Source organism: Cyrtonyx montezumae, unplaced genomic scaffold (genome assembly GCF_038088225.1).
Source record: "Cyrtonyx montezumae isolate F1298 unplaced genomic scaffold, pur_monq_1.0 scaffold_5, whole genome shotgun sequence".
Lineage (NCBI taxonomy): Eukaryota > Metazoa > Chordata > Aves > Galliformes > Odontophoridae > Cyrtonyx > Cyrtonyx montezumae.
The window spans coordinates 4,356,037-4,372,049 of NW_027072056.1; the positions used below are offsets into that span (position 1 = coordinate 4,356,037).

The window sequence follows — 16,013 nt, forward strand, 5'->3', positions numbered from 1 at the left end:
AGGATGTGAGCAGGAGAGGGGTACTATACCTGTGAGAAAGTGCTGTGCACTGCAAAGCATGGACAGGAGCTTCACTGTAGGAAACAAGTCCCCAGAGCACAGGTGGCTCTAACAGTAGACATGTCCCAGTGAGACAGCTGTGAATTTGCATTGTGAGCTCTGCAGTCCAAATTGGCCACTGAGAAGAGAAGCTGCTAAAGGAGATAACTGTACATGTCACCTACTAAATGAGGGGTGGCTCTAAGCTTCAGAGAAAAGTCCCTGTGTAAGGATTTAGCACTCTAAAGATTTCTATGGCTCCCTCAGAAGGCCAGCTGACCTGCTGCTGTAACAGATAGGCTTTGAACTCCTAGGCACCACTGCATCCACTTCCAGCAGGCATTTTCTGCTGAGAAATCCCAACTCCAGCCAGTAAGGCTGCAACACCCACTTGGTTCTTCATCCCAACGCAGACAATGCACGCTCTGCTCAGAGGCTGCACAGAATGCCAGGATGGACAAGAGGCAGGGATGGCAGCAAGCACCTATGAAAACCGGTCGCCCCAGGCTCTCCAAGGAGCTTCCCTCCCCCCACTTCTCCCCACACATAACACAAATTTGCAGAGTCAGTTTCCTATTTGTTTTCAAAGGGATAAGATCTCGAAGTCTTCATCTTCTGAGTCGAAGAACCTTTCCAATCTGTCGGCATCGGAGGAGTCTGCAAGAGAAGAAGAAAGTGTTACCTCCGTGGGATGCACTGACTGCTCAGCATCACAGTAACTAGCTGCTGAACATGAGTGTCACAGTCCAACGTGCTGAAAAGGCTCCAGACACGTGAGTGATGGCCCTAAGGAGGTACAGCAGCATGGAAAATGCACCTGAGATAATTATATGGTGGGAGGTGCACCAGGTTTCACAAATCATGACACAGCTGTGGTGCAGTGCAGTTCTGTGCTGTGGCTTTTGTACAGCCTTCCTTGTCCAGTAGCACAGCCTGCACTCATACAGAAGCAATTAATGCAGTACATCTTGGAAGACAGGGTAGTGTACTTGCTCTCTTCTGTCCAACTCTGTGGTGGACAGGAAGCAATACATACAGGAAAAGCAGCTTTACCATCAGGGAAATTCAAGCAAGAAGGTGTATGCAAGCTGAGGAAGTAAAGGAGAAATCTACATGAACTCAGGCTTGAAGAAAGCACACACTAAACGTGGCAAAACAGCCAGTCAAAAGCTAAACTATAATGACTGATTATTGGGAACAAGGACAAGTGCACAGATGTGAGGCTGGAGACCCTCTGAACATTCTGTGACATGCTTTAATTCCACAGCAGTGTGCACAAATGCGTAGTGTCACTGTTCCTCATGCAAACCTGTAGGTGCTGGCAGCACAACTTCCTGAGAGAGAGCAGCCCTCTACGCTTCAGTAACTGAACAGAGAACACAACTGAATGAAGAACATGAGGACAAAGGACTGGACATACATGAGAGCATCATTAATCCTTCTAGTGAGAGATGGGACAGGAAGAAGTATGGCCAAAAAAAGTGGTATGGTATCTAAAAGCTTGGGGAAGAGAATGACAAGTAGCTCAATGGGAAAACACTTTCATGTGTAAAGAAGGTAGTAATTAGGGACATTTTAATACAGGCAAGGATCAACAGACAGCATAAGGGAATAAAGCATTCTTATAGAAAAGGCCAGTGAGGTAAGAAAGGCTGTGGAAGTTCATGCTAAGGCACAGAGACAGCAAGGAAGCAATGAATGCAGGATGCAGGTGACAGGATGCAGTCCAAAGCCCAGTGACAGAGTGAGCTTGCCCACAAGTAACTCACTCCTCTTGGCACAATTTGCCAATGTCTCTGCATTTTCTGCAGCGTTCACTTGCATTATTAATACGATAAGCAGAGCCTGACAGCCAAAGCACTGCCTAACACTTGTTGCTTCTTGCACCACGAGGACTAAGCAAACGCACAAGGAAACAACCTGCTACACTTGGAGATACACATGACCAGCCTCATCTTTGTCAGTTTTTAACACCCAGATGCTCTTTTCAGCCTTTTTAGTGGACAATTACTATTTCTTTAATCATCAATTCACACTGTTATAGTAGACTGAGCCTTTTTTTTAATCCAGCCACCATTCAGACTCCTAAATATCACTCAGATACCACAAGAATCTGTGAACGTCTAGTTGAAAACCACAGAACTGAACTGATCAAAAGGCTCCAGCCCAACCATGAGGGCAAATGGGAACACACCAGAAATCAAGTGTGTAATTCCATACAATTTCCAGAAAACCAAAGGGACAGGCTCCCCTTAGCTCTGCCTCCCTGCACAGCCTCACCTGGTGTGAGATTCAGAACGTCGGGGTTGGAGAAATGTGATGGCTGGCGTTCGACCAGTTCAAACATCGGCAGCGCTCCTCTTACCAGGGACAGCTGTGGAGCAAGAGCAGAGCCATGAGAACCAGCAACACCATACTCACAGCACTCTGGTTCAATAGGGGAGAGACACTGATCTGCTGGAACTTCTTTGCAGCTGAAAAAATGATTTCTCAAGTATTTTCACTCTTATCAGCTGCAGAATTTTAAAGCTAGAATCCTTCTGGTGTCTTAAACTATTTACTTATGCTTTAGAATGGGATCACACTGCAGAGAACAAGCTCTCTGTGCAGCACTTTGGAAACAACAATACCCTGTATTCTTTCCCCAGCAATATAAACTCAAACCTTTTTGATTTGGTGGCACCAGTCATTAAAGTCCTCCTCTGTGTGACAGAAGAAGCCCTGTAAAAAGAAAATATTATCTTTATAGAATGACCAGGACTGTGAGCAGTTACAACAGCTAACTGCCTTGCTTTGAGGTGTGGCTTATAATGCCCTGTTAAACTGAATACTCCCCACAGCCTTCTTGTAGCCAAGTGCTGATCAGTGTAACAGTCTGCTCTGCTGCAGAAGGAAAACTGGACAGGAACAACCCATGTGGAAACAAAGGGCAGTCACCTCATGTTCAACAGGATACAAACCACACTGTATCGTACAGATTCAGAAATGGATTCAGGTGTGTCCCTTAGAAGGCAGGAATCAAAGCCTAAACTAAACCTGAGGGAAAGAGGACACCCCCCATAAAAGAAGGTATACAATCACCGTGCAAGCAGCTTGCTTCCTGAATGAGGAGCTTCTTTAATAATGTTAGTGCAATTGAAACATATTTGCCCAGAGCACAGCCTGCCTGGAGATCACCCAACCTGTCACCTTCCAGAACTGGCCAGAAAACAAGCAGCAGGAACACACCACTGCAATGGAGGGGTCGAGCTCAGCGATGCTCATTCTGCAGGGAGGGTGCTGGCAGTGGAAGCTTTCATCAGGGACACAGCCACTGTCACTGGGCTCCACTGCAGGCTGCGTAGTGTGGGGATCCAGGTAAATGAGCTCCTCACCTGGACAGACAGGCAACAAGACATCAGTAGGAAGAACCATGCCAGAAGTAGCTCTTCTGAGAAACAAATAGTGAGATAAAAAGAAGGGGGAAAAGCAATAACTGAGCCAGCTACTGAAACCTCAAGGAGGAAACCATCATTTTCTAGGGGCAACTTGCTTTTGGCCACTCCTGCAATGCTTCTCATCCAGACAAAATACTGGTATGAGCAGAGCCATAGTGCCCTCTCACTCTGGAATCAAGGCACATGTGCTATGTGGACACTGCATGCACTGCTCACACCTTGAAATCCAAAGCACAAACAGTTTTAAGTCTCAAGCAGAGGTAAAATAATCAGAGGGAAGGAAAAGTGGACAACATTTTGTAAGGTTTCAGAAAAGGAACAACTAAAAGGCAGGTAAATACACAGCCAAATCCCTGAAAGGAAGTCAGCTCTGAACCTAGGAAGAAGTCAGTGCACACGTCTTTACAGACACGATCTAGTATTACATGGTGGAAGTGTGCAGCTTGTGCTGTCAGCCCTGTTCAAATGTACATCACCCAGATCCTTGCAGGGTTTCAGCTCTCAGCAGCCTTCCACATTTCCAGCAGGTAAAGTGAAACCTGAAGCATGCACTACAGACAAGCAGGAGGGCTGTACTGTTCCACAAACACTTGTAGCTATGGAGAGATGCTTGGAAAGTCTTTGCAGTACTCTGGGCACTCACCTACATAACCAATGAAGTAGTGAGCACTGTTTGGTTTGCCTCCGATCACTCCAAGGGACTGGGGCATCATGAAGCAGTGCTGGAAAAGCAATACAGAAAACACAAAGCTGACAGACAGTGAGACAGCAAGTGGTAACAAGAGCAAACATCAAAAAACACAGCAGGGAAAAAAAAGACTGGGACACTGAAAAATCAGCAATTCTAGCAGCAGAAACAGCCATTTATGGAGAAAAGCTCCATTACGAAGGCTGCAACAAAGCCTTGAAGGAGCACAACAGCAACTCAAAAACACCTTTAAGTGCTGATAGCAACACACAGGTGGACCAAAGGAGAACAGCAGCACTATTCTAGAACTCCCTCTGGGCATGCTCTGGCTCTGCTGCAGTTCAGTGACAAGATCCCTAAAACTGTCATATTGCAACAGGGCTTTCAGCAGGGAACCATCACTCAGGAAACAGCCCACATTCCTCACCAGTCACAATATCCAAAAACTGTACTGAGCTCTACTACCTGTACAGCTCAGAGACTGCTAGCTTTAGCACAGCAAGACAATGTGCATCCTCTCTTTCATGTGTTTGCAACTTCCTGATAGCCCACAGTGCAACCACCAGCCTGCTTCTACCCTCAGCCTGCAGCACAAGCTCCAGCATCAGGCTGTGCTCACTGAGGCTCAGGACAGCTGTGCTGAACAAGCACTTCAGCAGTGGGGTACCATCAACACACCAACAGGGACTAAGATTAAGTTGTGAAATTAAAAAAGCCACTGAAACGATAAATCCATCATTTTCCTGACAAAAACCTGTAAGAAGCCCTGTCCTGACCTCTGAAAACAGTTTTGTCTAAAGATATTTTTCTTTGGGGGGGGGGGGAGGGGAAGAACTTCTGACTGTTTTTGCCCCCAAACTAATTTCCAGAAGCAGTTTAATTCACAGCAGGGTCTTTAAGCATCAGAATATCAAGAATCAGCTCCAGATCCCCTACCTTTAGTGTTTCAATATAGGCTTCATTGATCTCTGTGAGCCCAAGGCGGAGAGGTATCAGCAGCACCAATGGTTTCCACAGTGAGAGCCTATCTCTAACCCCTGCTTCCTCTGGGTACCCATTATAGAGCACGTCTGCCTCCACAGCAGGGCATGCTGCAGCTCCAGCACACGAGAAGTTGGACTGGCACAACCGCCCTACAGAAAAGGAACATGAGCAGAAAACATCAGAAACAACCTCAGCTGCTAGTCCTCACATAATCCTGTTCTAGCTCTGATCAACAACTGCTATTTTCCAAAAGCCTACAGCACTTCAAAAAATAAAAAGAATAACAACGGTCCACCACTGTGATGTGCCCCCTGCAGGGTTTCTGGACAAGCTCAGCATTTCATCTGCTTATATCAGGATGGTGCCAAAACGTGCTGTACTCCCAGCCACCATCTGGTGGGCCATTAACATGCAAGTTCTTCCTGCAGGTGAACAGCTGAGCAACACCGTGTGTCAGCAACGGGTGGATGACTTGCTTGGGACATTAGGCATAAGTCCAGAATTCAGAGAGCATCTAGACAGGGAGGGAAAAACAACAACTGGTATGTTCAGCTCCAGGGAAGTGCTGAGAGGCTGTGAGGTCAGCTGAACTGAATGAGAAAAACAGTATGGCTTAATGCAGGAAGTCCTCACCTGTAACGAGCACTGCAACAAGATATAAACGTGGTATCTGCTTTGATAATTGTCAGTTTCCCAAGCTTCACTAAAACCTTTACAGGTTCTGTCAGGGATCATTCAGGAGCTAGTTTAGAGACCTGAAATAGGTGATCAGTAAAATCTGCAATTTTAGCATGAGCTTTGCCTGTAAGATGTGAGGCAGTGTAACTCCTCAGGGCTTGCCCATGACAAACACTGCATCCTCTGCAGGCTCAGTGAACACACAGGCAGCCTGGAATGCAACCAGGTTATATAAATTCTGGTACAGAACCATCTCCAACTTGCCTCACATGCTAATTTCATTACTTGCTGGGGTGAGTGCATGCATGTGAAAAAAACAAAACACAAAACCAAAAGAACCCAAAGCATTTCAATCATTAATTCAAGGCAATTAGACAAAATGCCAGAGGCTCATTTGATTTATTCCTGGCCTAACCTGAATACCAGGAGAATTTGGCTGGTAGGACATGATGTAAACAAGCACCTTCATCACAGCAGTTACAGCAGGATGCCTGCTCACTGCTACGAGCTTCAAATGCAGCTGAACAAGGAGAATGTTACCTCCAAGGTTAGAAGAAGTAGGACTTTGAGCTAAAGCCTCAGTAGGAGAAAGAATCCACACTGAAGAGGGAGCAATTGGAAACTACTGCCCCTTTAGAAGGGAGAATGTGTGCTCATAGGCTGCATGCATATATTTCCAATATGGAAGGCTCCGATGGCTGTTTTCACTGCTGCAGCAAAAGGTTATTTCCTACTCACCTTAGGCTGAACAGTATCAGTGATTGAATTTAACACACATATGGAACAGCAGTAACTTTGGAACGCTTAGGGCACAAGTTATAGAACAGTTACCTACAGATACCTAACACCAGACCCACTCACACAGTGACTTTCAGCTCCTGAACAGCAGACACATCACGACTCAGTTGAGGAAAACAGACAAATGCCACCCTACAGGGTGTGTGGACACATTCCTTGAAGTGGTGCCAGAGCCTAACACAAGCCACACAGAAAAGAGCTGCAACACACCCAAGCCATGCAGCCAGCACACCTCAGGTCTAGAGGTAGTATTTTCAGGCTAAAAGGTGAAAGACAAATCCAGTTCCTGGCTTTATGCTGACCTTTGTTCAATCCAAGAGCATCAGCACATATCTAGGACTACTTATGCTTAAGGTTAGACAGGCACTTCTCAATCAGACTACCTGATAAGAGACTTTGCTGTCCCGTACTCCAGGGACAAGACCTTGTCTGCTAATTAATTTTGGCTCCACAGCAGCCAAAGTCAATCTATCTGACAGCTGCCACAATCTCAGATGTAACTCTGCACCAGCTCAAGCCATTCTCTGGACTGTTCTGTGTGCTGTTTTCAGAGTACTATTCCAGTAGAAAACACTGAATGGTTTTGTGCTGCATAAGCACACCACCTCACAAGCTGAAAGCAAAAACGAGGGAAGGCTTGTGCAGCCAGGACAACATGGGACTGCAGCAAACAGCCATTCCACCACTCACTCTGGTTACTGAGGCACTGCAGCCTGAGCAAGCATGCTAGGGATGAACACACTGCACAGCTGCTCAGCCTCCAAAGACACCCAGTTGTCAGAATGCAACAAACAAACAAAAAAAAAAAAGGGAAGAAAACCAATGAGTGAGCACTCTTTTAAAAGATGTCTCCAGAGATTAGTCCCTTCATTCCTCACTTTTCATTTTTCCTGGTTAGGGAAAAGTTCTGTTTTTCTTACTCTGCTTAGTAACAGAGACATTCCTACCTGATTACACAGGTAAGGAAGGAGCCATGTGCCACTTCCTACCTGTGGCCACAAACAGGTTTGTCACTACCTTCCAAGCAGCTCCCACCTATTGTCTGAAGGTCAGCAGTTCCTTCTTTCCAGTTCCACAGGCCACAGGGCCAAGTCTGAGGTTTATCAGACAAAGCAAAAGTGAAACAAGGAGCTTCCTTGCCCTAGAATAGCAAGTCTCATCCAGGTTTAGCACGCTTGGCCACAGCTTTACGACAGAATATTTACTGCATGCTTGTAGTATAGAATATTTACTATATGCTTTCAAGTTCTTTTGTTGTAGCAGGATACATTTTATTCTACCCACATATGATACTTACTGATTTCTTCCATCACAACAGTGTTATCCATGGCTATATGGACTGCCAGTGAACTCCACGTATCAAAAGTGGCAAGTTTTCTATAGGAAAGGAAAAAACAAAAATAAAAAACATTAGGAACAATCATTTTTCAGTAATTATGCTGCACTTTTTTTTAAGAACACCAAAAATCATTGCTATGAATTATACTGACAGATTTCAAATACAAACCCTGATACAATCTCTAACTCAATTCCCATTGCCAGAAAGAGACAGCATAAGGAGAAAATTATAAAACTGTTGAAAAATGAAAACTAAAATCACAAACATTCCCTAAGCATCTCCCTATCACCTACAGTACATGGAACCCAGGCAGCAAATAGTTTAACTTCCTCTTCTCTTGAAGGAAAGAAAGGAAAAACCCAGCACTTACTTGAGCACTTGTGCAACTGTGTTTGGTCCATACCACTGACCTATGGATTTCCCCTCTCCGACTCCCATCTGGGCTGCATAACAAGAAAAAATTAATTTAGCAAAGAATTTTACCTACACTATTCTCCTTTCTAACCAGGATTTTTATGTAATGAAGAAATCTCACTTGGAAACGCTCTGGAGTCAGCAGAATCTACTCTTTCATAGGTTACTGTGGGGTCAATGGGAGAGACAAGTATATCCTCAATAAACTGTAAGTCAAATCTTTTCCCAGATAGGGAATCCAGAAGTCCAAGTGGCAATGTTACCTCAGAAGAAGCCATTCTTAGTGTGTGATTATCAAGAACAGCCATGTTACCTGACACATCGTTCACTGCAGATGAAGCTATAGGTATCTTAATAGAAAAAATTAACAAGCTGACTTTTTCTTTTGCCAGGGATATTTATACTGAAGTCTAACTGCTACTTCTGAAAATGTCTTCATCCAGCAGTCTTCTCACGTTACAAGGTCATGGTAAGAACAGCAGCCACATGCTTTCCTCTCACCTTAGCTCAATAGGATACAGAAAGTGATGCTGAATATAACCTACAGCATTACACAAACCTGAAGGTCTGAATGGAGCCAAGAAGAAAAATCCATCACAACTCATAACAAAGAGGAGTAATTTCAGATCATATCAGAAAATAGGCATCATGTCAGAAAAATAACACACCAGGTTTTTCAGCTAAGCTACAGAAATAAACATGAAGAGATGTTCTATGCTCCCAGGAAGTACAGACAAGATACTCCCCCCGTGTTTCTTGGCACCCAGCATCCTTACCTATCTGGTGAATGGAGTAGTAGCTGTCTTTTTTGTCAATGAAGGCATTAAGAACACTGAAGTAATTATCTGTCTGCCTCTTGCCTTTTATCCACCTCCAGTCTAAAACAAACAAAGGGATACGTGAAACAGAACATGATCTTTATTAGCAAGCTACAACCTCTCTTCCCTGTGCACCAACCAAGTATGATACAAGTGCAAGAACAGAAGTTTTCAGGAAGAAGAGACTAGACACAAAGAGAGGACTTTCTGACAAGTTAAAAACCAAAATATTTACAAGCAAGTAGGATGTTCTGGTAGGATTCTTTAAACTTCATGTATATTAAAAAGGCCCTTCAAGAAAAGCCTAGTACTTGCTTGGTGTCAGTGAATTGAGCTAGCTCTCCTTTATTTTATGGCTTTAGCAACTACGTTCATATATTCCTGCAGCAAACAGCTGCAGGAAGAAACCTACTAGAAGGTTTCCAGCAGAGTTTTCACACATCAACCCTGAACTTGAAAAAACTCAAGGAAAAGCTACAGAGCCCTCAGCAATTCCCAGCTGCTATCCTTAGCAGCACTGCACTTGTGCAAACACTTGGCCCTGGAAGACAGTTCTCTGCTTTACCTCTTCCCAAATGCCTGCAGACCAAGGCCTGAGCAAAGATCATCTGTCCACACCGCAACATACAGCCCCAGCCTGTATCAGATGTGGGACCAGTTCCTCCTGGAAACAAGGACAGAAAGCAAATATGTAAGGAATGGAACAACACGGCCAAGAGAGAAAAAAGGAAAGCACTCTGAGCCTGCATGGGTAGCAGGTTTATCCAAGAAATCGGGCAAGGAATAAGGATTATTCTAGCTCACAAACCCAATGCTGAGAAATCAAAACACAGTTAGCAGTGACTAGACTAATGGCATCCCTTAAAAACAAAGAACTTTACCCTTAAAGACAGGGAAAAAAAACAACTTCAAAGGAACTTCAAGCAACTCAGCTAGAAAGACAGCTGAATTTCTCATGAGCATAGCAGCCTTTGAGGCTACTTGCAGATTCTCAACCTAATTCAGAGACATTTCTGAACTGAGGTGCTCGTTACAGACCACTTGCTGTAATGCTCATTTTGAGAAGGGAACTCGTTATGCAAGATTAATCAGTCACAAGGAATTCCCACATCACAAGCAGATGATGACAGGATGCAATTCCAATGTGCACACAGAGTTAGATTAAAAAAATAAAAATAAAAAAATTATCCAGCAGCAGCAACAAACATAACACTGGAGAATAAGCTGGATATTAACTCTCACTGGAAAATGTGAGAACGAAGGCCTCGTGGCTGTAACTTACAACAGAATTCCAAAAGAAAACTGCTGTTTCTTCAGTGAAGCTTTGGCTGTTGTTATAAGCTCCATAGCTAAAACATTCAGTGTGGCCACAGCTAGTGAGCTGACTGGGGCATGCAGTCAGCTGCACCTCAGCACAGCTGGTAAAAGCAGCTTCTCTGTATTGCTGCTGCTTTCTATTTCTGAAAGAAAGATATGCAGAATATCTTAAGTCTGGTTTCAAGTTTGCTGGGTAATGCTCCTTAAATTACTACAGATCCTGCATGTAACATTCCCTTCAAGCTCTGAAAAACAACCAACCAAAACCCAAACTGATTCCAGTATAAGGTTCCTCCACGAATCCTGGATTTGTAAAACTTGTCACTGTTCTGCACTGGAGGAACATGTGGCCTCTTTAGTAATTAGAACTTGGTCATTTTTCCTCTGCACTGTCAAAAACCACAATTCAGGTTACTGGATCACCTTCTGAATCCACTTTTGTTTTTATGCCACTCGTGCCTTACACTGTATCACCTAAGAGTTTTTTCTGAATTTTGAAATAGGATTACAGCTGCCTGGTGCAACTGTGATGTCAAAGTACTTTGAGGAACCTGCATACTATGAAAACAGCCAATCTCATCAACGTGTTAAACAACAAAACAAAAAAACCTTCTGTCTTGAAGGCAACCCATCCACTGCTCCTCGATTCAAGGCTCACATTTACATGACAGCTTATAGACACATTCAAACAGTCGTGAAATTATTTTCTCCTCCTTTTTGTGCAAGTGTTGTAAAACCTGATTTAATACCTCATCTTGAGATCATCTGCATGTCCTACACTTTGACAGCCTAATCCACATTCAGTTCCAATAGGAGACTGCTCTCTAACCCACATCTCCCAGTGGGTCAGACAGGTGGGCCAGCATCACTTCCAGGATGCACTCAGACTCACCAATGGCAGGAAAGTTCTTTCTGTAGGTGAACCAAAGCCGAGAGGTCACATCCAACAGGATCTCTTCTTTCTCTGAAAGTTTAAGATAGAAAGGCATGCAGAAAGACAGCACCAAACACACCTAAACCCATTTCCCACCCACCCTTCTCAGTAAGAACACTGCTCTGCACACAGCCTGCTGGCCCAGGCAGACAAAACCTGCGTGAGGAATGCAGAAGTGCCACAAGGCAGAAGAAAGTTTTTCCCCTGAAAAAGCTACAACCAATCAAAACCACCAAGGTCACAGGTAAATTATGAAGCAGGAAACAACTTTCTTGTTTTCCCCTGAGCTATCCACTTGCCAGTAACTACTAAATGTTAACTTTCTGCACAAAGATATTCTAGAGTCCACAGACTTGGCCAGACAGAAGAAAGCATGAAGGTTACAGCCTGCATGCTCTCACAGCATACAGGCTCTGCTCTGTGCTTGCAAGGCCTGCAGTCATCTAGCTGCATGTAAAACGTGCACCACTAACAGAATCCCCTGCAGTGTCATCATGCATGCAAAAATACCTGTAAAAACACTGTATTTCCTGCCTAGGATCCAAACAGGCTCTTTGGTCTCAGGGAAGTCTTCATATTCAAACCTGAGAGTGTCGTAGGTAAGAGTAGCTGAAATAGAAAGAAAAAAAATATATATATATATATCATTGTTTTTTCCTTGCTGTTCAAATATTAAGCCAAAAGCAGTACTGCAGAATCAGAGCTGCTGTGACACTGTAATTTACCCACAGAGCACCTGGTGAAAAACAGTTTGGCTCCCACTACAGTCACAAACTGTAAGGCACAGGGAGCCCACGCACCCGTGGCTCTCACCTGGTGCTCCACAAGCAAGGAAGCAGAGTTTCCAGGTTAGATGAACTCCAAGTTTAGCCCAGTGGAACAAGAAAACATTGAGGACTTCAACCAGCAGCTGCACTCTGCATCCCAGCACAGCTATCACTGTGCACAATAACAGTCAGCAGCTGCAGTCCTCTTTTCAAGGGAATGAAGCAACTGAGATGCTTCTTCCTGAGAACACAGCTTTTGGTGGTGTAATGTGAGAGGCATGGACTGCATTAAGCCAGAAACCAAACCCCAACCCTCAAGTCAGTCCATCCTCAGAGCTCACGAGGGGCTCTGCCCCTCCTCTTTCCAGGCACTTTGGATTAGGATGCCCTGCACTACACCCAGACAAACGAGCTGTGCGAGACATTCCGGCTCCCACAGGTACCTCCTCAGCCTTCTGCCTCTGGGCTCTTGCAACTGGAAACCAGTTCCTAACATCAGAGGGAACCCATGAGCAGCAGCAAGTCACCACCACTCAGATCAGCTCCCATGAAAGCAGGAGCCCTAGAAATGCAAATGCAGAGCAGGCTCCTAAATCAAATTCTGAACTAGGCTCTGGCCCTAACCCAAGCATGAAGCAATCCAAGCAAAGCAATTCTGCTTGCACAGAAAATTGAAAGCAAACTAACACAATCTTTTCATTGCTCAGTGTTGTCAGGGGGAATTAAGAATGGCTTTACTAAATAGTAGCCAAACTTCACAGGTCTTCAACAGTCCTCATGTCGTGTCCATCTTAACTTGTCTTGCTCTCCTCCTGCTCAGTGCTGACATCCTTCCACCCAGTGACAATTTATGCACGCATTTCCAGGTGCTCATTGCTTTCTGTTTGCTCCTTTAAATTTCACAGATTCTTCTTTGGGATGTGACATTACCACACAGGAAGGGGCCAGTAATGCCCACAGGGGTCCCAGGCATGCAGGGCATGCAAACTGCAAGTACCACAACACCAAACACTTGGGAAGACCAAACTTGCAGCCCTTATGTCAGGGTTCTGTGCTCCAGTCTGGCAGGTCCAGCTGCACGCTCAAAATTTGCAGGCAGGCTTTACTGCATACAGAGTTTTGTCTTTTTAATTAAAGAAAATACTCATCACTACCTGAAAGGTTAAGTACAGGAGTTAAGATTTCACCGTCATAGGGAAGAAACTCCAATGAATGCTCTTAGTTCACGTTAAGAACATTTTAATGGGAACAATAAACTCCCACCAGGCTGAAGGGAGTGTCTATGTGCTCCTACCCCCACCCAAAATATCCACCTTTACAACCTTTGGCACCTTCTCAAAATGATATCCATTGTGCTGTTGCTCAGATGAGCTAAATACTTCAGCAAGCAAGCCCAAAGTAATTCCAGTAAGTGCACAGCAAGCTGCATGGTTAGAAGCAAAGGGCCTGTCCATAAATAACAGCAGGAGTTCACGAAGCAGAGATCCTCTTTGAAGATGCTCTTCTTGCAGCTGCAGAAGTCAGGTGATATCAGCAATTTTTCTCAGGCAGTGATCCAAAACTTCACCTTCAAGAAGCCCTGGATCTATTTTCAAGGCTGACCTCTGCACATCCAGGACGGCAGAGCATCAGCACCAGCAGGAGGCTGACACCAGAACACACACACACCAGAACAATGGCTCAGCCAGCGCAGAGTGGATTTGAAGTTAAACAGGTGACAGCCTGAGCCACGCAGAGCACACTGTCACAAAGGCAGCTTCTCCTTCCAGGAGCACAGACACATAGCAGTGGTTGGACCGTTGCCCCAGGGGCACACCTCGCATGGGATTTACTGGAGCCTCCCAAAGCCCTGACGGAAAAGGCAAAGCCTTCCATGTGCCAAACTTTCACTGCTTTAGCAAAACAAGAACTGCTTTTCTGTCAACTTCATGAAACAAAGAAGTCAAAACTTTGATGACTCGAGCGCATTTCCTTATGCTTTACGCAGCAGAAAAGCTGATCTTTGCTCCAGCACAAATCATTTTGATTGGAGTTTGCATGCACAGCCTGGAAGTTCTGTCAACTTATTTTCTTCTTCCTCTCTACATAAAAAAATACGGAAGTAAAGATCTGGCATGACAGATGAAGGGAAACCAGGCAATACATCACTCCCCAAACTCCTTGTGCACTCCCCTCTCTGGCAGGGCTCCTCTCTGTAACACAGAAACCAATGCTCCTCGGGCAGCAACAGCTCAGGGCTGCTTTCCCCCAAGTCCTTCAGCCCCAGTGAACACCAGCAAAAGAATCAGGAACGAGACAGATGATAACCCCTTGAGGCTGACAAAAGTACATCATAAAGGAAATCGGAGTGGAGAGGATGAAAGCTGCCAGATGCAGGATGTTTCTGAGAGAGTCAAGAAGGCCAACCTACCGTACTGCAAAAGTTCAAAGCTGAAAAATGCTTGGAAAGCAGATGGCCAAAGAACATCCTGAACGCTTACTTCTGGCCTTTGCAGAAGAGAGATTAAGTCCCTTCTCTCCCCTAAGCCCTTTCAGACAAGACAAATCCTGATTATCTGAGTGAAAACAAGGAGTCAAGGCACAGCCTGGGCTGAGTGGTTCGAAGCCTGTCACTGGGCCAGAGGGCTCCAGTGCTCCTTGCTTCACAGCCCAAGACCAACCCCGCAGAGGAGGAGATGCAGCAGAGCGAAGCCCCGCTATCAAACCACAGTTTTTTCTTCCCTCGATAAGCCCCACTATGCTCACACAAAGGGCAAGCAAACACGCCCGCTGGTTGTGTTGTTTCACTTGTCGGAACACGCATCGCTCCCAGGTGTGACACACTGATGTGACAGCACACAAGGACGCGCTGCCACAAAGCGGGGACTCTATCAGCCCCACCACAGCTCCGTGTCGAGGCCACGGACCAACGCTGTGAGCAGCGTGGCCGTCGGGAGCCCAGCCCCACGCAGACGCCTGCCCAGCACACAGGAGGAACAGGAGACGCTGTTATCTCACAGCACTGCTTATCTCCGCACAGGGCAAGGGCAGGCTGGTGCTGCACGCTGGCTAGCGGGATACCAGCTAGCTGAGCAACCAGCACGGCTGTTTTCCCGTGGGAAAGCAGGAACTCCATCGCGAGCGGCCCTGCCGGCACTACGAGAAGAGGGGAGGGCCGTCCGGGAGGAGTGAGCAAAGGTAAGAGCAAGTTAGCACAGAACAGCTTGGAAGGGACCCACGGGGATCGCCGAGGCCAACCCCCGGCCCCACGCTGCACCTCCCAAGCCCAATGTCTCAGAGCGGTGTCCCTCTGAGACAGCCCCAGGCTGTCTGAGCCCCGACCCGCGGCAGCCGAAGGAAGGCAGGGAGGCACGGCAAGGGCTCGCTCGCCGCGCATTGACAGCCCCCATCCTCCCGCACGGCGGGGCCCAGGCAAGCGCCGCTCCCAAGGCCGCAGCTGACAAACCCCGTCGGGCGAGGCCTTCCTCCCGCAGCGTTAAGCCCTCCTCCCCCCCACGGGGAAGCACAGCCCACGGGCCGCCCCGAGGCACGGGAAGAACCGACGGCCCCGTACCCACCTGCGTCCATGGCGGCGGCGGCCCCACCGAGGACTGCACCCACGACCGTCCCCGCCGACACATACGCCCCGGTGCAGCCTAACCCGCCGCCGCCCCGCTCGCCCAATGGCGGCGCGGCTCGCCGCCGTCCCGCGCGGCGATTGGCTGCTTTCTCGAGTTCGGGTGCGCTGCAGCGCTCGCTGGGGGCTGCCATGTTGTCGTACGGAAACGCCGCAGCGGAGCGTGGCGAGGCGCCGGGTCGGC

General features: G+C 46.5%; 1 protein-coding gene across 1 annotated transcript; it reads right to left on the reverse strand.

Annotated features, from left to right (window-relative positions):
* Positions 1-165: 165 nt before the first annotated feature.
* ATG4B (autophagy related 4B cysteine peptidase) lies at positions 166-15,928 on the reverse strand. The gene is made up of 13 exons (XM_065747800.1): positions 15,771-15,928; positions 11,957-12,055; positions 11,405-11,476; positions 9,761-9,859; positions 9,154-9,255; positions 8,334-8,406; positions 7,922-8,001; positions 5,101-5,297; positions 4,120-4,198; positions 3,268-3,413; positions 2,704-2,760; positions 2,320-2,413; positions 166-696 (listed from the first exon to the last, which is right to left on the reverse strand). The coding sequence occupies exons 1-13, from the start codon at positions 15,778-15,780 to the stop codon at positions 623-625; spliced, it is 1,182 nt and encodes a 393-aa protein (XP_065603872.1). The 5' UTR covers positions 15,781-15,928; the 3' UTR covers positions 166-622.
* Between the last annotated feature and the right edge of the window lie 85 nt (positions 15,929-16,013).